The sequence below is a fragment of the Orcinus orca genome, chromosome 2 (assembly GCF_937001465.1).
Source record: "Orcinus orca chromosome 2, mOrcOrc1.1, whole genome shotgun sequence".
In the NCBI taxonomy this organism is placed as follows: domain Eukaryota; kingdom Metazoa; phylum Chordata; class Mammalia; order Artiodactyla; family Delphinidae; genus Orcinus; species Orcinus orca.
This window is the reverse complement of record NC_064560.1, coordinates 107,302,475-107,325,332: the sequence shown is the minus strand read 5'-3', so window position 1 is coordinate 107,325,332 and position 22,858 is coordinate 107,302,475. Positions and strand designations below refer to the sequence as shown.

The following is a 22,858-nucleotide window of genomic DNA, read 5'->3' as shown; positions in this document are numbered from 1 at the left end:
TGTTCAGGCACTTGGTTTATCCCAGAAAGACCCCAGAAATGTGATCCAGTCCTGAGGATTCAGTAATGAGTATTATGAGAGCCAACAGTGAGGGGGAGGGACCACCATGCAGCACTGGATGTGGGTCAGGTGAGAAAGGGGTAGCTCCAAAAAGGTCTGAGACAGATCTCTAGCTTTGAAGAGATATGCTTAGCATGCAGCCCACAACCCAGTGAGGGCAGAAAAGAAAAAGTCTGTTTATTTCTGTAAGACATATTTATGTGGCAGGTATTATTCTAGATGCTGGAGATCCAGAAATGAAAAAGCTGACAACATCTCTGCCCTCATGAGGCTGACATCCTAGTCTGGGCAGACGGACAATCAACAAATAAATAGAATATATTGTCTGTTACGCGGTGCTAAGTGCTAAACAGAAAAATAGAGCAAGGGGAAGGGATAGGAAGTGTGTAGGGTGGGGCGTGACTGTAGGCTGGGAGGCCAGGTGAGCCCCCTGAGAAGGGACCTTTGAGCAGACACCTGGAGGAGAGGAGAGCGCAGGTGGCGGACTGTCTGGGGGAGAGGGTTCCAGTGGAGCCTGTAAGTCCAGTGTACCTGCAGACGCTGAGGAGTGGCAGGGAAGCCAGCGTAGCCAGACAGAAAGGATGAGAGGTGAGCATGGTCAAGTTGAAACCAGAGAGGTAACAAGACCAAATCAGGTTAGCCCTGAGAATTTTAAGAACTGGGGTTTGTACTCAGACACCTGCCCTGCACACCTCCCTGGCAGCCACACAAAGGAGCCTGCAGGAGGGAAAGGAGGAGGTTTTGAAAAGGCTACCTCTATGAATAGGTTGTTGGAAGCATTACTCAGCCCTCGGCCAGCTCAGACTCTAGCCTGGACCATCCGACGCCAGAGCAAGGGCTGTGCTGTCCCCGTCACCCTGCCAAAGCCGCATAGCTATGCTTTCCCTCCCCTGATCCCTTCCTGAGCCCAGGATGGATTCCCATCCCACCCAGCAATCAACAGAATTGCAGGAAGTGGGAGGCAGGACGAGAGCTGGCAGGCCCACGGAGGGGAATTGGCTTTATTCCAGGAGCCATGAGAAGCCACGAAGGGGTTTCAGGTAGGAGAGTGACATGATCACATCTGCCTTTCTGTAATACCCCCACCGCTGCTGGTGGGGGACACACTGGAGTGAGCGCACAGGCGCTGCTGTTAGGGAAACAGGGCAGAAGCTACTCAGCGTGAGGGCGGAAGGGATGCAGGTGGGGTGTGCAAAGGCCGATGAGCTGAGTGACATTTGGGGGTGAAATCAACAGGACTTGGGGGAAGGTAGATATGAGGAGGAAGGGGAAGGGGTCACCAAGACTGACTGTGAGATTTTCATCCTGCCTGACTGCTCTTCCCTGAAGTGAGGGGCCCCAGATCGACTCAGGTCCAGGGAGACAGTCATGGCTCAGCATGGGATGTGCTGAGTTTGAAATGCCTTGAAACATCCAGGAGGAGGGGGGCCTTGAAGATGCAGGTCTGCAGTTGGAGAAGTCCCTGGGGTTAGAGGTATACATTAGGGTGTCACCCAAGGCAATGGGCTTGTGGGCCAGGGTGCAGTCCCTTAGGGAGGGAGCTACCAGCAGAGGAGAGCCTGGGTCAAGCCCTGAGCAGTAACAGCGTATAGTGACCAAGTAGAAGGGGAGGAGCCAGCAAAGGAGGCCAAGGACAGACTGAGCAGCAGGAAGAACAGCAGGAGAGGATGGGAACATTCGTCAGCAAATACTTATTGAGAGGGTTCCAAGTACTAGTGGGGAAACAAAATAGACGTAGCCCCTATTGTGGAACTTTCCATCTTTGGTGGGGAGGCAGACATAAATAGTCAACGCAAATACATCTGTAATCACAATGTGAGGTGCACATTTGAAGGAAAGAACAGGGTGTTATAAGCTACAGTGCAGAGAGGGCGGGTCGGGAGGTAACATCTGAGGTCAGACCTGAAGGATGAGGGCGAGGCAGAGGGTTGCCCAGGTGGAGGGCACACACCTGCCAAGGCCCTGCTGGGGCAGCTGGGGGAGGGGGCGTGCAGCAAGGTGAGATGGGAGGCGGGGGCCAGGCCCTTCCAGAGCCTTCGGGTTAGTGGTCTGGGGTCTCTCTCTGTCAGCCACAGGGACTCATGCGGGATGTGACCTGCTGGGCCAGGATCATGGCTGTGGAGAACAAAGGACCGTCATTTCAGCTGAGAGTTCCAGGATCGTTAGTGGTTTGCCAGGCAAGGGGTGGGAGAGGGGAGGAGTGGGCGTGCGTTCCAGAAAGAGGGAACAACAAGTGCTATTACCAAAATCAGGAAAAAGAGACTGTGTTCCACAGAGATAGGACTGGGTTAGGCTGGACCATGCCCTCTAGCAGTGATCCTCTGGTCAATAGTAAATAGCTGACATTTACTGTCAGGCACACTACCTAGTCCTCTCTACACTCACCTCATTTAGTCTTCACAACAACCCCAAGGAGATGGATATTTTTACCAGCCGTATTTTTCCCAGATGAAGAAACCTTATCTTTCTGTTTTCCAAACAGGTCAGGCCCAACCTTGTCCCAGGGCCTTTGCGCTGCTGTGGCCCGGCCCTTCCTGAGGCCCATCCTTCCCACAGAGCAGATCTCAGCTTATAAGTCACCTCCTCTTCAAGATCGTCCCTGACCTCTGTGTCTGGCCCCTGCCTCACCAACTCAGTCACATTCCCTGTTCTTTTCCAATAACATATCACTCCCTGAAATTCTCTCCCAGTGTTGCCTGTTGATATGCCGATGGTCTGACTCCCTAGGGAGAACGTGAGGTCCATGAGAACCAGGCCATGTCACTCTCGCTTAGACTCAACCTCCAGAGCCTGGAACAGCCAGCGAAAGAGGGCAATCAAGTCATGGTTGAACTAATGGACGTAACTTGTCCAATGTCCAAAAGCTAATAAGTGGAGGAGGTGGGATTTGAACCCAGGCCTCTCTGACTCCTGGACCCCTGCTCTTAAACACGACTGCACTAAACGTCTAGGCTCGAGGAGGTCGGGCCCAAGCTGTGAGAGCGGCGTTAGCCCGAGCCGAGGGAAGGAAGGCTGGGCCTTGGGAGCTAGTGCTGTTAATTGTCGAAGGATGATGCTGAGTCTGACCCTGAGTCTTCCCAGGAGGCTGGGAGAGCGCCAGCCCTTCAGAGAGGCCCGCAGGACGTGTGCAGGAACGCACAGTTCAATTAGTACTAACCTGTCAGGCAGAAAGAATGGTCCCTGCTCTCCTGGCAGAGGGGAGCCAGGAAAGGAGTTCTGGGAGCACCTGCCTCGAACCCCGACTGGCTCTGAGGCCTTGGGCAGGTCAGTCCCTCATTGGGCCTTGGTCTCCTCTGTACGCTAAGGAGGTTGTCTTCCAACAACTCTAGCATGGCTTCCGGTTTTTAAACAGCCTGCTCTAGTGTTTGCCTATGAAGGAGAGACTATTACTTGGCATAGCTCTCAGCCAACCCCAGCTGAGGCTCAGTAAATAATTAATGAGTGAAAAATGAAGGAATGCATGAATGAGAAGAATAGAACATAATTTCTGTCCATAAGAGCTTACAGTCCTGTTGAAAGAGAAGATATAGTGTATATACAGGATGAATTCAATAACTGGTTATTCTGATATGAAGATGCTTTATACTACACACCAGAGAATACTGCCGGAAGAAAAATCTGAACTTTGCTGTGCAGATAATGAACAAATAGGATCCAGTGTAGAGGACGGATTGTACAGTAGAGACAAGTGTAAAGGACAAGAGAGATAAGTGTGATCAACATCTTGGACACAAACAGAGGGGAGATGGGGAGGGCACTGCAGGGGGGAGAACAGAAAGGCCACGCTCAGAGGAACTTCTAAGGAGGCTGCCCCTGCGTATAAGAGGGGACCCAGGTGAGCCTGGGGTGGGGTCAGGGCCTTTAGCTCCATGTCTGCTGGAGGCCGCCGGGAGCCACTGCGGGCTCTTGAGAAGAAGACTAACCTGACGAAACCAGAGTTTAGAGCTTTAGACCAACAGTTGTTTCCAGGATATTGAAATATGAAGATAACCCTCAATGTCTGACCTTAGGGATGCTAAGAACAAGGGTGCAGTAGGCCAGAGCCAGAGCTTGAAGTCTTGGTTTGGGTCCCGGATCTTCCGCTTACTAGCTGTGTGCACTTGGGCAAGTTACTTAATCACTCTGTTTCCTTATCTGTAAAATGAGAACAGTCATAGTATCAGCCTCATAGTGCTGTAAGGAAGATTAAATTAATTAATATATATATAAAGTGCTTAGAATAGGGCCTGACACATAGCAAGTGCTATGTTAGTGTTAGATATTACTGTTGTTGTTGTTTCCAAGGGTGAGGAAGGAAATCTGAGTGGAAATGCCTGTATTTATTTGAAAACACTGACTTAGATTTAGAGAGAAGAATTGGACTTACATGTTGTCAATTTTGCAACTAGCGTCTTTTTCGAAGTTTGACGTGCTATGCCTCAAAACCAAGCATTTTCTTTCCCTCCATCTGCCTCTCACTTTCTCACTCAAGAGTTAATGCCTCAGTGTCTTCTCTAAGAATCGAATCTCCACCAAAACAGAAATAAACGCCCTCCTCCTTATTCATCCCAGTCTTGGGTCCGGGTTTTTCCTAACACCCTTGGCTCCCTTTCCTCTGCCTCAGTCGATCACAGATGGTCCTGCCAAAAATAAGATGTCCTCCCTCACCCCTTGCAGTGAAGATGATGGCGTTGACCCCAGCTGGTCACACAACCCCAAACTCTAAAGCTGGGAAAACAGCTTGTTTTGAGTGGGCGCCACCGGGGAAGGAAAAGAGCAGAAAGCCACACCCAGCGCCCGAGCGAAGCAAGAGGAATCTGGCCTTTCTTTCCTGGCAGAATGTGCTGACTCAAAGCCTGCCAGGAATCACGGGACAACAATGCCGAGGTCCAGGCCACACAATGTTTAACAGTGTCCCTGTGCACAGCTGAGTCAGGGGAAGGTAGAAAGTGCCACATTCAAGTCCTCGGATGAGGTGGCGGTATACTTCTGACACACCATGGCCAGTGCGTGGCCAAGACAAAGGAAAACTTTGTGGAGGCAGCAAAGACGGTACGTAGTCAAAACATCCCCTACCCTTTCTTAATGAAAGCTGAAAAATTATCATGCAGACATAGCTGAGAGTCAGAATACACCCATAAGCAAAGGTCCTTAATATCCTGAGCTTTAAACACCTGCCCCTGTGCAGGCTGCATTATAGCAGCTGCATTACAGTATGAATGTTTTTCTATTTCACGCCTTGCCTTTTTGAGAAAGGGGGAAAAATGCATAAGAGGAAGGAATAAAAGAAAAGAAGGGGAAATCAAACGATTATGCAGAGGCTCTTTGTGACTAGAATAAATGCCTGAAAAAGAAACCCCTTAAGTAACTAGAAGATACCATTTCCCTGAGCATTGCTGAATGTAGGTCATGTGACACCTTTAGGAGGTATCAGTTATACTCGGTGCATTGTGCTGGCTGGACACTATGGCAACATTCTCTTTTGTGTCCTTCAGATAATGTGCTAAATTGCCTATTTAAAATACTGACAAAAGAACGTGTGCTCATGCAGAGGTCCCTGATTAAGAGAGGTCCCTGCTCTTCTTCACATCCTCTTCCACTGTGTCCCCAGCAACTCCATCAGTGCAAGATGACACCCAAGATCACCCCTGGCAGAGGCAGGGAACCAGGGGCTTCTGACCCCCATCTACAGCTGAATTGCATGGTTTCCACTGAGTTGTTTTTTTTAGTAGTTGGCTGAAATCTAGTGAATATTTCTTTGTTCACCACATTTTTTAACAGTGATCAACACTTTAAGTTTCTTTCATATACTGCTGACTTCCTTGGGATGGTCTGTGTAGGGTGCCTTGAGTCTGGAAGACCTTATCATTCCCTCGGCATAAGGGAAAGCTGCTAAGAGCTCCAGATGTATGTTTTAGGGAATAATGGCCTCCGATGGCAGTGCAGAGTATTCCAGCACGATCTGTGGTGTGATGTGATATAACAACCTCCCCATTGCTGCAAGGGCTTGAAAGGAGCCAGTCGGGTGGTGGAGAGGGGCTTTCAGGGTTGGATGGGAGGTTAATCTAAGTGACCCCTAAGGTGCCTTCCGATCTGGAATTCTATGATTCTCTTTGGACAGCTGTATAGGAATCCTATGGGGCTGGTAGGAAGTTGGGGGTAGGGTTCAGAATTGGTCTTAAATCTGGGGGGAAGACAGTTGCAGTGGCACAGAATGACAATTGGAGAATGGGGATTGGCCGAGTTGATGGGGCACAGGAGAGGGGTGAATGGGCAGTCACTCAGCCAGAACCTATAAGAAGGGGCTTGGGACTGGCAAGGTAATTAGAAAAAACAATGAATGCTAAGCCCTCTTGGTTAAAGAGGTTGAGAGAAACTGAAGTTTTGCACTAAAACTTGCCTCTGGCTCTTCCTTATTGCCTGAAATCTCTGCCCCTTTGAAAAATATCTCTATTGAGCAGTATCTCCAGGAGGCTCTTGTCAAAATGAGCAAATGATCCCTGCAATAGGGTATCGTATTAACTGATCCATATCTGGCAATACCTTTGCACAATAGTAAGTAATCACTTTCCCTTTCAGTGTGCCTAGGTGCTCATGAGTTCTAGCAACCTTTTTGTAGATTTTCTACATAAATAATCATGTCGTCTGCATATAAAGACAATTTTAATTCATCCTTTCTAATCTGTTTGCCTTTATTTCTTTTTCTTTGCTTTATTGCACTGGCTAGAACCTCCAGTAGAGTGTGAAATAAAAGTGATGAGAATGGATACCATTGTCTTTTTCCTGATCTTAGGGGGAAATCATTTAGTCTTTCATCATTAGGGATGATGTTAGCTGTAGGTTTGTTCATAGATGCCCTTTTTCAGATTGAGGAAGTTTCCTTCTATTCCTCTTTTTTTTTCATAAATTTTTATTTATTCATTTGTTTTTGGCTGCTTGGCTGCTTTGGGTCTTCATTGCTGCGCGCGGGCTTTCTCTAGTTGTGGCGAGTGGGGGCTACTGTTCGTTGTGGTGTGCAGGCTTCTCATTGCAGCGGCTTCTCTTGTTGCGGAGCACAGGCTCTAAGCACACGGGATTCAGTAGTTGCAGCACGCGGGCTCAGTTGTTGTGGTACGTGGGCTCGGTAGTTGTGGCTTGCAGGCTCTAGAGAGCAGGCTCAGTAGTTGTGGCGCACAGGCTTAGTTGCTCCGCGGCATGTGGGATCTTCCTGGACCAGGGCTCGAACCTGTGTCTCCTGCATTGGCAGGTGGATTCTTAACCACTGCACCACCAGGGGAGTCCCCTTCTATTCCTCATTTGATGAGAATTTTTATTAAGAATGGGTGTTGTATTTTATCAAATGTCTTTTCTGCCTCCACCAAGATGGTCATATAATTTTTTTCTTACTTAAATTATTAATATGCTACATTACATTGACTAAATGATTAAACTACTTTCAGTAGTTTAAACTACAGTTTAGAGACATCTGGCTGGGTAGTTAAACTACTTTCTGCTCAGTTTAATCCTTTTGAAGCTTGTTTTTAAGCTTTGTTATGATAGATCCACGGCAGCCTTGACTCTTGGGCTAATTTAGCCTCACTACTAAGAGAAGACTTTCCAAGGACTCGACCTAACAGCGCACCATTCTCTGAGATCTCTCTGCTTTGACTGGTGGGAATGAGAACATTTCCCTGTGCAAGCTCTGAGAGTTGTGTAGTGAGTGGCTTTCTTTTCATTCTTTTCCCTACCTTGTAGATTTTCACCCTGCACAGACTATTACTCTGACAAAGACTTGAGGAAACACCTCTGAAGTTCTCCAGAGCTCTTTCTATATGATTACCCCCTCTCTCATATTCTGTCTCATGAATCCTAGCCACCTTTATCTCCCCAAACTCTACTTTTTGTCTCCTCACCTCAGTGAAATTGGTGGGCCTTGTTTAGGTTCCCCGTCCCTGAGCTGCTGTGTGGAAACTACTATGAGCCGAGGCAATCATATTATGCATGTTGTTTGCTTCCTTTCTCCCAGGCATCAGAATACTAACTATGCTGCTGTCGTACAATGCTGAGATGAGTCACTGCATAGATCTTGACTATTCCTAGCTGTGGGTGGTAGGACTGTAGTTCCTATAGTGATGCCTCCCTGTGAGCAGAGACAGAGATTTCCTCCATTATATTTTGTTCACACTATCACCATCCCTTGTAATGCTTGTCCTAAGGCAGCTTTACCTGTTTTGCTACTTTGATTAAAAGCATTTTGCATTGGAATGTCACAGAAAAGGGCATTGGAGTTGGAATCAAGATTTTTGCTTCTCACTTAGCATCAATTGTAACCCCTGAGGCCTTAGTTCCGACTTCTGTAAAATGAGAGTAAGGATAACTGACCAGCCTACCACTCCCATGTTGTGAGGAATATACCAGATAATGCAGAGGACAACATCCACCCTTATGGTGCCAAACAAACCCCTCTGAGTTCTCAGTCCTTCCTGCTGGGGTGAGGAGGGCGTGGGGTGGGGGAGGGCAGACTTCCAATTAGGCTTTACCTTCTTTCTGCTCTTGCTGTGACTGTCCTTCTAGGGGTTCACTCCTCTCCAACCTGTTGGCCCAGCCAAATGTCTCTAAAAAGAATTCAACAGAAGCACCTGGAGATACTATTCGTTCATGAATTGAGAACATGCTGCTGTCCTAAAATGGTTATGAAGTGTTATGTATTTGGTTTCTGAAGCTACTTCACCTTAAAAATACAAAGTACGATATTACAAAGTAGTTAGTGTGCCAGAATTCCCTGCACAACAGGCTAATAAATCTTTTTTTTCTCAGGGCCACCTGGAGCCACAGGAACTCCAGGGGAAAAGGGAGACACTGGTGAGCTGGGCTTGACTGGAAATGAGGGCCCAGCAGGGCAGAAGGGTGACAAGGGAGACAAAGGGGACGTGTCTAATGATGTACTTCCTTCAGGTAAGGGGCTGGCGCTCAGGCTCTCTCCCAGGGTGAATGGGCCCAGAACTTGGCCTGGCTTCTAGCACCAAGGCTGCTCCGGGTCTTCTCTCCTTAGCTGCCTATGTGCCCATCTGTTTCTCAGCATGTTTTAGAGTTCTGTGCTTTCAACAAGGAGAGAACCATGCATGTAAGCCCAATGTTTGTTGGTGAGACCAAATCTGATATCTAAGCATGAGCAGTTGAGATAATGCAGGTCTAAGTGTCATGGCTGGATGGATTTCAGATGAAGTAAGCTTCCTTTTTCCAAATAGCTATTAAATCCAGCACAATCCAGAACAAGACAAGTAAGCGAGCAATTTCAAATACCTCAGAGGACAACAGACAGAAAGCACAGCTTCAGAGTTGAGCTAGAGCCATCCTCAGGCCCTTATCCTAAGACTTTTGACATAGAATTGGGGGAGACATCGTTGCTGATCTTCTTTTTCTGGTTTTCAGTCCAGGTTAAAAACAGATAATTGCTGTCTATGGGGGAGGAGGTGGAGGCACAGCAAGCCTCAGAAAGACAATTACATGGTGGAAAGAGTAGGCGACAGCTGATGGTCATGGCACAGAAAGAGGCAGAAGAATTTTAAAAGCACACTACTTTGGAGACCATTTATACCATAAAAACATAACTATCCTATTAATGTGGTCAATAAGCATTTTTTAATATCAGAGAACACCATTTATGAATTAGGGATTTTGCTAGTAGCTGGAAATAGGAATATGAAAATGAGTTAAGACATAATATCTGTCCTCAAGAAGCTAGGATGATAGATGTTCAGAACAATGACCCTGAATCAGTTGCCCATCCAGCCATTCAAAATTTATTGAGCATCTGCTATTTGCCAGGTACTGTGCTAAGACCAAAGCACCAAGGAAAGATCAAATTAGGTTTAGCATGCTTTGTTTAACAAACAGGGGAGTTGCCATGCAAAATACGTAAAATGTAATAAGTGTTTTGACAGGATCATATATATGTGAATATACTTTGAAAATATAAGGTCATGTTATACACAGTTATACGGGAAATCTACACATCCAGAATACCACACTCCCCTATACTACCAGACAAGTGAGGGTGACCACAAACCATTCAGGAAAGCAACATCTCTGAGTGTACCCCAGTTCTAGAGAACAGGCCAGAGCTGAGTGTGTCCTCTTGGCCAGAGAGCAGAGAAGGAATAGGAGGGTTGGACTGTGTTTGCCCTGCCTGCAGATCTCTGCCCCTTCCACAGTGGGCTTAGACCCACTGTTAGCCTCTGTGACCCCTGCTTGCCTACACCAAAGCAACTGAAAGTGCTTATTTGGTGGGGCTGGGAAGAGGCAGCTAAAGAGATCTTAGATCACCAGTCAGCCCAGGAAAGGAGGGTAGAACAAAAGGACTGAATATCCCAGCCTAGCGGCATCTTTATGAAAGTTCCATAACCAATGGCCCCTGCAAAGGGCTGTACCCACACTGGCCACCTGAAGCTGGGAGTGTGTAGGGATTCCACCTGCTGATGTGTAGAGAATCCAACTGTCTGAGCACTCACCCCGATGACTTCAGTGGATTCTCACAAGTCAGGACAGGGAGTATGAGACAATCTGGAAATGAAGAACCAGTCTCGGAGGGTTAAGCTGCCTGCCCAAGGTCACAGAGCAGGACAGGAGCCCCTGATTTCTTCTACCACATAGAGGCATGTTTCTCATACCTGACATCTTAGGAAGAAAACATCTTAGGAAGAAAACATCTTAGGAAGAAAACATCTTAGGAAGTTTTTAAAAATACAGATGACCAGCTTCCCCACCATTTTGATCTAATTGATCTGGGAGGGGGCCCAGGCATTAGAATTGTGTTTGAGCCCCTTGGGTGATTCTAATAAGTAGTCAGGGTTGAGCCTTCCCAACATCAGCCAATGAAAAAAGGTTGAGCTTAGGAGCAAGACATCCCTAAGGGTGAGTCCCAGCACTATTCCAGTTGTGACCTGGGGCAAAGCACTGAACTTCCCTGAGACTCGGGTCACTGAGGAACCGCTGATACTAGCTCACAGAGTGGCTGAGAAGGACAAAGGGGAGGAGATTTATAAAATTCCTAGCACAATTCCTGGCACATAGTTGGAACTCAGCCCCTGCTATGGGTGTTCCCTCGACTCTGTGTGAACAAGTGCTGGAGGACATCTGTGTCTGGGAAGGGGGACTCAGCAAGCCTTCCTGGAGATGCTGGGTCCCCTTCTCCCTTGTTTGAAGCCCATCTCTGCCAATGGCTCTTTAATCAACCCCCATCCCTGCTTCTCTCTCTCTTTCTCCAGGTGCCAAAGGTGACCAAGGCCCACCCGGCCCACCTGGGCCCCCGGGCCCTCCGGGTCCCCCAGGGCCCCCCGGAAGCAGAAGATCCAAAGGCCCTCGCCAGCCAAACATGTTCAACGGCCAGTGCCCAGGTCACCCACCCCTGCCCCAGGGAACCACCTCTTCAGTTAATGATCCCAAACTCTCAGGCTTCACCCAGGCTTTGTGACCAGATTTGTTTTAAACAGAGGGAAATTTTGCCCAAAGCGAGTGTCCCCACCTTGCGACATGTTCCTGGGAGGCCTGAGCAGTCTGCCTGGGGTGAGGACTGGTGGCAGGTTTAGAATTGGGCCTCCTACCCCCTGGCCTCATCCCTCTCCCTTCACTTATCACCAGACTCTTTGCTCCTCCCTGCCAGATCCGCCATCCCTGGAGCATGAAGGGCTTGACTGATGCTGGGGAGATGGAGATGATGGGGAGATTCAGATCGGCTAACTTCCCACAACACCCCAGTACTACCATCACCACCACTAATGTTGATGTTCCAGGCACAGGGCTAAGCGCTCAGTTCATTTAATTCTACAACAGTCCTATGATATAGGAGTCGTATTCTTACCAGTTTACAGATACAAAGCTGAAACCCCAGGGAACTACATAGCCTGTCCACGGTCACTCAGTTAGTAAGTGACAGAGCTAGGATTCAAACCCAGATGTGCCTGCTTGTAAAGCCCCTGCTTAGAGCATCTTCCTTTCAGAGACGGAAGTCCACACTTTGAGAATAAGGCAGTCAAGGCCAAGGGACACCTGGTCTCTGGCAGGCCTGGACGGTTTGTTCTTCGGCCAGTTGTTACAGGGGTGGCCATGGGGTTGAAAGCTAAGGAGAAATCAAGGGCCCTATTAACGGGAAATCCTTCTAGGGTAGAGCTAGAACTTCTCCCCACAGTGGTGACCGGGGACTAATTCACCTAACTTAGGCCGTGAGAAAGCACAACTTGATGCCTTGCTTCCTGGCAGAGAGGAGGGTCCTGACTGGAGTTTCTTTGTCACTTGCTGTGGATTTCATTGCCACTTTCTTAAACATCTTTCATTCTGTCTGGTGCACTGTTCTTTCTGGAAGACATTTGGGGAGCACACACAGTCAGAGTGGGTGAATCTGAGCTTTCAAAGATGTTACCACCCCCAGTAAATGGAGCCTAATTACATCCTGCCCAGCAGTTATCTGCCTGTTAAATCACCACAGAGCTGCTTCCGCCCCGGGTCAGTGCCACCCCCTCCATTAGCATCACCCTTTGTTCAGCCTCCCTTGGACTGTGAGCTCAGTGGGAACCTTCCCCCGAGCGGAGGCGAGGTCTGACCTTGCTCTTTGGGAATTCTGATTTGCCAGAGGCTCTGTCAGCAGCGAGAGGGGTGCTGGAGAGGTGCTCTCCTCCACCTCGCCTGTCCACCAAGAGGCTGGTCTGCAGGGGATGGGCTCCAGGGTTGTGAAAACTGCTTTAAAAGAGAGCCCGTTATCTTCCACTCTTCCTCCTGGAAATGAGTCCTCCTTGCACCCAGCATCTGAACTTGACCCTCTCTCCTGCTCCAACTCCCTTGCTTTAACCCCCATCCCACTCCCACAGCCTTAGAAGCTGGTGGGCGCTACATGACTTAATGAGGGCCTTTTCTTCAGACTAAGAATGGGAGGGTCTCTCTGTCCCCCTCTTGTGCAAAGCCCAAGCCCCTAAGAGGAAACTCCAGACGAAACCCAGGACAGCAGCATTGCGTGGTGGTGGGGGGAGTCTAACAGATCCTGAGACTGCTCTCTTTGGGTGACAAAGGGCTTCAGAGAGACACAGGCTCATCCAGCTAAAGGAAGATTAGAGACCACGGAGGGTCCTGCCTCCTTATTTTGCCGATAAAGAAACCTCTCTAGTTTATTCTGGGAGTTTCCCTAGTGACAGTTGAGGTGCTCCTTTCTATCAAGCAACCACAGGGTGATTGGAAATCCTCAGAATTTGTCTAGGGAAGTGGGCCTGGCCTTTCTCAGAAAGCCTGATTTGCCCCAACCTGCCCCCAGGTAGGGGGTCCTTACCCCCAGGCAGTCCACTCCCTCTTATCTTCACAATGACCATATTCCTCCCTGCCTCCTGTCCTGCTTCTGCCACCCCGAGCCACCTCTCCACCAAAGGTCTGAATTAAGCCTGTTTGCTAAGGGGAACAATGACAAGCCAAGGAGGATGAATTTGAGCTCAGTTGTAGCCTCAAACCAACTATGGATCAGGTACCCCTCAAGGACCTGGGTCCTCCAGGCCTTCAAGCAGAAACAGGTGGGAAATGGGGTGGGAAGGGGCTCAAATCTCTCTGTGCTGGGCTGCCTCTAGGCTCATTCTTCCTCTGTGATTCTACTCCCTGGCAGTTCAGGAAGACAGGGTAAAGTGGGTCATCCCATCATGAGACTGCTCCCTCATCCCCATCAGCTTCCCTGAAAGTGAAAATCCCTCCAGAAAAATGAAGACTGTGATAGATTCCCACTGGCCCAGAGGGACCAGGAACATGTCAGTAAGCCTGTCTTTCTCCCAGGTTGCTCAGGGCTTGGATGGCTGACTCAGGTGACATTTTCCTGATTGTAGTATCTTAGCAACTATTGTCATGGAACGCTTGTTGGAAACTCCCCGGGGAGGGGAAAAAATTTGGAAGTGTATGACTTGGGGCTTAAAAGCAAGCAAGCAAAAACCTCGGTGAGCCTATTGTAAAGGATGCTTATGGAACTAGAGTCTGGATTGAGGTTATGTCACCAGTTATAAAGCTATATATATCTCACTGTGCCAACTAGTTTGCTCTGATTATCATTGTTGTTGTTTTAGGTGAGACGTGTGCTGTACCAAATGATGATACCTTGGTTGGAAAAGCTGATGAGAAAGTCAGTGAACACCATTCCCTGCAAGCAGGTACAGAAACAAAGCATCCTGTTTTAAAATTCAGAAATCAGATGGCTAAAAGTCATAATTGGTAGGTGGGTAACTTTCCTTTCTCTTCTTTTGGTAGAATCCATGATCACGTCCATTGGAAACCCAACACAAGTTTTGAAAGTTAAAGAGACGTTTGGGACTTGGATAAGAGAGTCTGCTAACAAGAGTGATGAACGGATCTGGGTTACTGAACATTTTTCAGGTGCTTTCACTTGGCGGATGATCCATATCTGTGTTGTAATTATACCTTTCATCAGTTGCCCCCTTTCAGGCTCATCCTATTTCTGTGTCTGAAGTCCCTGCTAATTGGTGTAACAGACTTGCTCTTTATTTTAGAAAGCCCAAATGAGTAGGCAGAATACTTTTCTCAGTTGAGCACACTGGTGACAAGACTTGCAGTTCAGGTCACAGGGGCATGACCAGGGCACCCTCAGTGTAGCTTATTCCAATTTTCAGCAAAGTGTCCAGAAGGAAACAAATAGCATTATGACTTATGGGTTTATAAACCCCAAAAACCGTAATGTGGAAGAAATGTCGGAGACAAATTCTTCTGCATGGTCTATCTTTCTTTAAGGAGAGTACTTTTGGCCACTTTTCTAAGATATCCGTGGGCAGAGAGCCCAGGGGAGAGGGTGAAGTGTCATCTTGCAGGTCTGCTGCATCTGAGCATGACCCTGGTCACACTGCCTCAAAGGAATGTGGTCTGGAATTGCCAGTGGTAGTAGCAGTGGCCCCATGACAGAAGAGGCCTGGCCATACCTACTAGTCAGAGCAATAGCTGAGATACACTGCTTCATTTCATCAAGGCTCACACGTCAGCTGGCAGTGACTGCCTGGATGACCAGCTGAGAAGGATTGTGTGGCTCAAAAGGAAAGAACAAGGTCATGAGTCAGCATGGCCACTGTGGAGTGCAAGAGGCAGAAGGTGACTGCACGGTGCTCTTCCCGATACAGGCCTATGTCAGCCTGATAGAAAATGTTATAAAATCGTAGGGGAGAGGGTGATGCCATTTTCCTGGGAGGATCAAAGCCAACTCTGTGGTTACTATGTTGAAAAGATGGTTCGGAAAAAGAAACAAAACTGAGTTATTTGTAGTGAGGTGGCAGGAGCTAGAGTCTGTCATACAGAGTGAAGTAAGTCAGAAAGAGAAAAACGAATACCGTACGCTAACGCATATATATGGAATCTAAAAAAAAAATGGTTCTGAAGAACCTAGGGGCAGGACAGGAATAAAGACGCAGACGTAGAGAATGGACTTGAGGACACGGAGAGGGGGAAGGATAAGCTGGGATGAAGTGAGAGTGGCATTGACATATATACACTACCAAATGTAAAATAGCTAGCTAGTGGGAAGCAGCCGCATAGCACAGGGAGATCAGCTCGGTGTTTTGTGACCACCTAGAGGGGTGGGATAGGGAGGGTGGGAGGGAGACACAAGAGGAGGGGGATATGGGGATATACGTATGCATATAGCTGATTCACTTCGTTATACAGCAGAAACCAACACACCACTGTAAAGCAATTATACTCCAGTAAAGACGTTAAAAAAAAAAACTAAAAAAAAACGATGGTTTGGGAATCCATAGAAGAGAATTGGCCTTTGAGTTTGAGAGCCTGAGACTCTTGAAAGTGGACAAGCACCCTTACAGGACATCTCACTCTCACCTTCCATCCTTTTAACTTCCTCCCCCGACTCACTGCCAAGCTGTGATTGCCTTTCGCTGGCTTCCCTCCTGCAGGCCTCAGGGTGAAGGAATTCCAGGACCAGCCCTCACTGCTGAACGGCAGTTACACGCTCATCCACCTCCCGCACTATTTCCATGGCTGTGGGCACACCGTTCACAACAACTCTCTCTACTACCACAAAGGAGGCTCCAACACCATAGTGAGGTGAGTCCCCTGGGGCCCCTGGCACCCTCCTCTCTGCCCCACAGCCCATCCTTCAACGACTTAGGGGAAGGGACTGTGGTTCCATCATCTTTATGTCCCCAGGGGTGACACACAGCCAGAGATCAGTGAGGGTTTGCTGACCAAATGAACCACAGGACACGATGAGTGAGCCCCATATCTGCATTTATTGCTGGTCTGGACACCAAGAGTAAGGTCAGGGCCAGAGAGAAGGAGGCCTGGAGTGATAACAGCAGGAGCTTTCTCATCCTTTGGGAAAGGAAGCAGCGGAACCCAGAGCTCCCTCTAGCAGGAAGGTATCATACCCTGAAATCAGTTTTGCTCTGAAAAATGTTGGGTATGAAGAATTTCATGTCACGGCTGAGATCACCGAGGACTAGAGACTGCAAGGGAAAGTCAGGGTTCCCGCCTTCAGATCGCTCTGTCATCCTGACGGAGCCCTCGCCAGGCCACCTCCCCTGCTCCCTCCGCTTTCCCACGGGGAGGGGAGGTGGCCACACGGGTAGTCGGTGCCCAGGGCAGCAGCCCAAGCTTCCTGGCTTCACACAAGAATTGCTGAAAGTTGTCTGCATGGCTCCGGAAGAAATTGAGTTCTGGGCTTTAGAGGCAGAAGCGGGTCATCTTGGGCAAATCAAGAGAGCAGTGAACTCAAGTTCCAACTCTCCTGCCTACTTACTCGTGGCCTCAGGGGAGAGACTCCGCCTCCTATGATCTCCATGTCCTCATTAAAAATGCAAAGGCGGACCAGAGCCTCTGCAGCCCTCCACTCTGAAATGACAATTCCAGTGTTACGAAAGCCACGGTCCTCGTCATTCCAAACAAGAGACAAGGATCTTGAGGGAGGACTGGGTCCCTTCTCTCTCTCCCTCTGTGAGATCCAGCTTCAGCAACCTTGTTGGTGCTGCAGAGCTAGGCTAGGATCGGGGCAGGTCTCCTAGTACATCGTGCAGTTAAACCAGCCACATTGGACACACGTGTCAGCCGTGGCTGCAAGCATCCCCTCCTGTGCCTCTTACCCCCCGCTAATGGGCTTCTGCACCACCTCGTCATCTGGACAGCATCTTGCGCTAACAGAACAAGATAACTGACCCTCCTCCCGTTGAGAGGCCCTCTCTCCCCAGACACACTCCTTTCTGTGACATGTTTTCATTCAATCCTGTGGCTCCTGGGGACCGCTGTTACATGAGGTGGTAGGAGGGGAGCTCTGGGGTAAATGAGCCCAAAGGAGGACTGGCCACCCTAAGAAAGAGTCTTCTGATGACACTAAGTTTGCGTGAGGCACTGGTTAGGAGACCTATGCTGGGGCCCTGCTCCAGTGCCAGGCCACAGACTGGGAGGAGAAGGAGAGGCAGACTGGAATTAGACGCTTTTTTTGCTGGGAGAGGCAAGCCTCATCAAGGAATGCAGTTGTAGGTGCCAGTACTAGTCAGGAACCCAATGGCAGTCCTGAATCCCGGGCATTCAGAGGAAGGAGAACCCCGAGAGCTGAGATGGGCAAGCAGGGCCTTCTCAAGCCCTCACTCTTGTTTCTTTTCAAGCTTACTTCAGGGTTTCTTGATTGGTTTCAAGGTCGCTATGTTCCAGTGCATACCCGCAGCTTCACACCCTTCACAGTTCTGCTGCTCAATGGCACCCTCTAGTGTTTTTTCCTTTTCCTTTATAAAGCCTAAAGTTCCTGAATTTTCATTCCTGCAGTTGAATCATAATCCACTTTTGATATGATCTAGATGTGGAGTCTGCCAAATCAGACGGTCTCTGGGAGCTGAGGGGCATGGGCTTTCATGCCGTCACTTCATTGATCCAGTCACTTACCAGACAAGAAAAATGACGTCACAGCCGTGACTTTGCTGCTTTGCTTCTCAGTTGGTGACTTCCTTCGTTGAGCCTCCTGTGAAACTTTTGTCTTAAAACTCCAGCATGGAGTAGACGAAGAACCCCCAAACTTGGAGTCAAAAGCCTGAGTTTAAACTCTGGCTCTGATACTTACCTGTGTTCCTGGGCCAGTCACTTCTCCTTTTCTCATTAGTAAAATGAAACGACTGGACTAGATTATCTTTTAAGGCCCCTTGCAACTTTGAGAGGGCATTTCAGGAGGTCAGCAAACACCTGAGGATTCAGGAGGTTAAGGAATTTTATCGGGGTCACATGGCTAGTAGGTGGACACTGAGATGTAGTCACCATCCTCTACATCCTTGCTGCTCACAGCACTGCAGATGGAACAGTAGAATGAGCACAACCTGGGAACTTACTAGAAATGCAGTATCTCAGGCCCCACCCCAGTTTAATGGAGGAGCCTAAAAAACCACTCTTGTCCAAAAAAATGGTGGCTCATATCTACTTTTTTATACATTTCAGATTTGAATTTGGCAAAGAGACATCCCAAACTCTGAAGCTTGAAAATGCCTTGTATTTTGATCGAAAATACCTCTTTGCAAATTCCAAGACGTACTTCAATTTAGCTGTAGATGAAAAGGGCCTTTGGATTATCTATGCTTCCAGTGTGGATGGCTCGAGCATCCTTGTCGCACAGCTGGACGAGAGGACCTTCTCTGTGGTGCAGCACATCAACACCACGTACCCCAAATCCAAGGCTGGCAACGCCTTCATTGCCCGAGGGATCCTCTATGTCACGGACACCAAAGATATGAGGATAACATTTGCCTTTGATTTGTTAGGAGGGAAACAGATCAATGCAAACTTCGATTTAAGAACTTCCCCATCTGTTCTTGCCATGTTATCATACAATATGAGAGACCAGAATTTATATTCTTGGGAAGATGGCCATTTAATGCTTTATCCTGTACAGTTTTTGTCAGCTACATTAAACCAGTGATGGTATGCATTCTATTCCCCTCAGTAAATTTCAGCTGTTCTCTGGTACCATGCATATCCCAATAGAAAACTTGTCTTTAAGGGTGGTCAGGTACTTAGCTGTCATAATCACATGACATGGGTATTTATATGGTTGGTGACCCACTTTTAATTCAGATTCTGTAGGAGAAAATAACAGATTGGAACTCAAAAATGGCTGATATTTGGTGATTCCTTTACAAACTAGCTGGGCAAGTTACCTCTCCCTCTTTAGGTTTTGTTTTCCCCACTGGTAATTTGAAAGGGCTGGCTAAGATGATAGGTAAGATTTCCTCAAGTTGTAGGGAATTCTGTGATTCTTAGTTGTTGCCGCTCTCACAACTTTTACATATTTGGTTTTGTTTTTTTGGTTTTTAGCTACATGCTGAGCAATTTTACCTCTGAGTTGATCAGCCTGATTGCTTGAGCAACAAATTCCTTAGTGATGACTTGGTGCCTTGGAAGCTGCACTGACCCCTTAAGGCTGCTGAGGTACCTTATTACCCCTAATGTATTACCTTTCTCTGCATCTGCACCTGCTGCCAGAGCACCAGAGTGGCCATTATCCTCAGCTCCTGATTACCACTCCAAGATTAGCAAAAGCCAGGAACAGCTACCTGCTCGTGTTTCCTAATGAAACAGAAACAGGCCCTTCCAGGTTCCTATCAATTTTTGATCATGCTGATACGCAGGTTGGGTCATAAACATTGAATCCTCAGGTCTTGCAGGGTTCTTCTGCCACAGATATGGATCTGCTATCAGAGTAAATTCTGTGCTAGTGGGCATTACTCTGGCGAGAACCTTGGGAAGCACTTTGCAGTTTTCAGAAGAGAGGCACCATTCGTGGTTATTATCTAGAAGAGGGATGAGCAAACTATGACCCTCAGGCCAAAGCCAGCCCATCGTCTGTTTTTGTAAACAAAGTTTTATTCCACACGGTCACAGGCATTTGGTTATGTATTATAGTATATGACTACTTTTCCTCGACACTGGCAGAGCTGAATCACTGCGAGAAAGTTGAGTAACAGCCCTAAAAACCTAAAACATTTACTCTCTGGCCCTTTACAGCAGAAGTTTGCCAACCCCTGATCTAGAATATAAAGTGAGCCTGATTCTTGAAAGGGCTTATTCACCTGAGCCTGTTTGTTATATTTTGTTTTGTTCCAGATGAAAAAGTGGTCATTTATATGGCTTGAGTTTTTGGTAAAGAAGAAGGGTGAGAACAGCATAAAATTAAGTGGCCCTCCCAAAAAGTAGTTAATGAACTGTTCTTACCCTAATATAATTTTAAAGAATGTGATCTGGTTCCTTCGGATGCAAGGAGAAAATATAATTTAACCTGCTCCTAAATGCCCTTAGATACGCATATTTTCTGCCAATTCAGTTCTTCGAACATCCTTCAGCCCAGCACTGAGGCCCAGGCAGCGCCACTGAGAGTCGAAAGGAATCTGGAAAGTTTCTGCGGTCCTGCAGCCAGGAAAGAGACCTAGGGAAATACTTATGTAAAGATTTTTCAGCAACTTGCCCTCACTGAGTACATGAATGTATTGGGGGGAGAGCTTCTGAAACTATTTCACTGGAGCCAAATCGATTCTCAGTGGCCCTGAGTCCTGGTTTTATACCTTATTAATAGAAGCATTTTAAAACTTAGGGAATGTACAGATTTAAATATTTAAATCTCCCCACACCCTGCATAAACCTAGGCAGCTATTAGGGAATTTATTATTGTTGTGTTCTCAAAATAATGGGTATTTGAAACTTTTTTCCTCACTTTTTAATTAGATTGGTTGTGCCATCTCATCACAGCTTTTAAAAAATACTCTCTTCAGATTCATGTTTTATAACAAAGTAAAATAGAGTTTCATGTTCAGGATCAATGTGTTTAATATATACTAGTCTTCTTTTAAACTATTTAAAAATATGCATTGCTGTTTCTGGACATAGGGGACCTGAATATGTATATAATTTCATAGTGATAGTTGTAATAGTAATATATACAATACTAATTGTATATACAGTAGCAGCCAAAAGAGGTTACTTATTGAGTTAGCACATATTTCTTTTAGAAAAAAAGTTTTAGAAACCCTAGTCTTTATATTTGAACTATCTTAGCACCCTTAATTTTTGGTAAGGAATCATATACTCACTCACTCACATATACTCACATATAGCGAAGTTTATACTGGGATTTCTCTCTCTCTCTCTCTCTCTCTTTTTTTTGCTATGGCAGAGTAATATAAGGACAACTGAGTTTGACCAACAAACAAAAATGAGTAATTTCATAATAAGGGTGACAAGTTTGTCTTTACAGAGTGAAAAGAATTCAGATTTTACTAATTCTTTCCTGCAAACAGTGTTTGATTTAAAAAAAATAAAAGAGAGAAAGGTTTGAGCTCACTGCTAAAATAGAATGTACCACCTAATGTTTTTAAGTCAAGATATCATTTTAGCAGTTTACATTGTCACTTATAACCAAAGTTACTTTTAAAGCACTTTCCAAATGTTTGCACTTCTGATGTCAGAATCAAACCAGATAATTCTCTAATTCTTCTTTAATCTAAAGCAGATAGCTTCCCACCAGGAAGTAAATAAAACCACCCCTCCCAACCTCAAATGTGGGTGAACCCTATTTCAAAGCATTTTCTTGCAAACTGATAATGTGTCCTATTGAAGCCATGTGGTGGTTATGGGCTCAACGTATCACTAAGCACAGGTGTTACGACAAAGAGTCCTGGGGGAAAAGTTTTAAAATGAGGAATTCTGATCTTAGGTACCTTCACAGTCTCTTACCTTCCAAGTTTGCAAGATAAAAAAGTCAAACGAGACACCAAAATGCTTGAAGAACCAGGTGTCATTTTATAGCTGCGCAGACTACACTTTGGCTGTGACTGGCTGTTCACAAACCAGATGAAGGAGAAGTTCGTGATCAGGCTTTTCAGTCTTCATGAAGCTGCTGTGACCTGGTGTACCACACTGCATTCAAAGCCATAATATCCAGTCTGTAACGACAGATTCTGAACTATTCTGAACAACAAATGAATCATGGTGAATGTCTCGTTTTTGGTTGGAATTTATTTAACTTTAATCTAATTGGTCAATAAAAATAATCATTGCTGAACACAATCACGTGTTGAAACAAGTGTAGTGTTATCTTTACCTCTTATTAATTTACATGTAATATTTAAAAGAAATAACAACCAAAAACCAATATTGTGGTAGAGTTATATTTGTTGCTCCTCTGTTCAAACTCTCACAGTTTGCTAGCTCTTTTGAATATTGAAAAAAATCATTGATATGGACTATGTTTTCTCTATAGGAAAACATGAAAAAGGTACAACTAGTTACTAAAACTAGATACTTACAGACATAAATGCAATGAATATTTGCTAACTTATTGGCTTAGGTGAGGCAACTACAAAGGACATGACTTTTTAGGCTAAAAATAAAGAAGAAGAAATTTTTTAAATTGGATTTGTGTGAATTTGGGCAAGTCTCTCAATCCCTCAGAGCCTCTGTTTCATATGTAAAATGTGGATAATAGTACTATGTACCTCCTTTGATTTTTCTATGTGAAATGAGAAACGCTCTAAAAATTATATGATTCTTAATAAATTATAAATGCAACTTTTATAGTTCATCCCTACAGGGAACCAGGGTGACCCTGTTATTCTTACAGCCTTATTCAAGGGCTGCAGAGATGAGTGAGGGGCACAGCATCAACAGTTTCTATCTATTGGTCTGTTTGATGAGGTAGTTAACACTTCATGTCACCAAAAAATGGTCCCTTAGTCACACAACAAATTTACAATAAAACTGCCCTCAAATAATGAAAAAACAATTCAAGGACCTGCTGCCTTGATCTACACAGCTTCTTTATAACCTTCCCTAG

General features: G+C 46.5%; 1 protein-coding gene across 1 annotated transcript in view; it reads left to right on the top strand.

The window, feature by feature from the left end:
- Nucleotides 1–22,612, top strand: part of GLDN (gliomedin) — a 68,759-nt gene extending 46,147 nt beyond the window's left edge. Inside the window, exons 5-10 of the mRNA XM_004281274.3 lie at nt 8,836–8,973; nt 11,286–11,414; nt 14,106–14,189; nt 14,287–14,412; nt 15,951–16,101; nt 18,475–22,612. Of these exons, the coding sequence (XP_004281322.1) occupies nt 8,836–8,973; nt 11,286–11,414; nt 14,106–14,189; nt 14,287–14,412; nt 15,951–16,101; nt 18,475–18,952 (1,106 nt within the window). The 3' untranslated portion in view covers nt 18,953–22,612. The remainder of the gene's footprint in view (nt 1–8,835; nt 8,974–11,285; nt 11,415–14,105; nt 14,190–14,286; nt 14,413–15,950; nt 16,102–18,474) is intronic.
- The last annotated feature ends 246 nt before the right edge of the window (nt 22,613–22,858 follow it).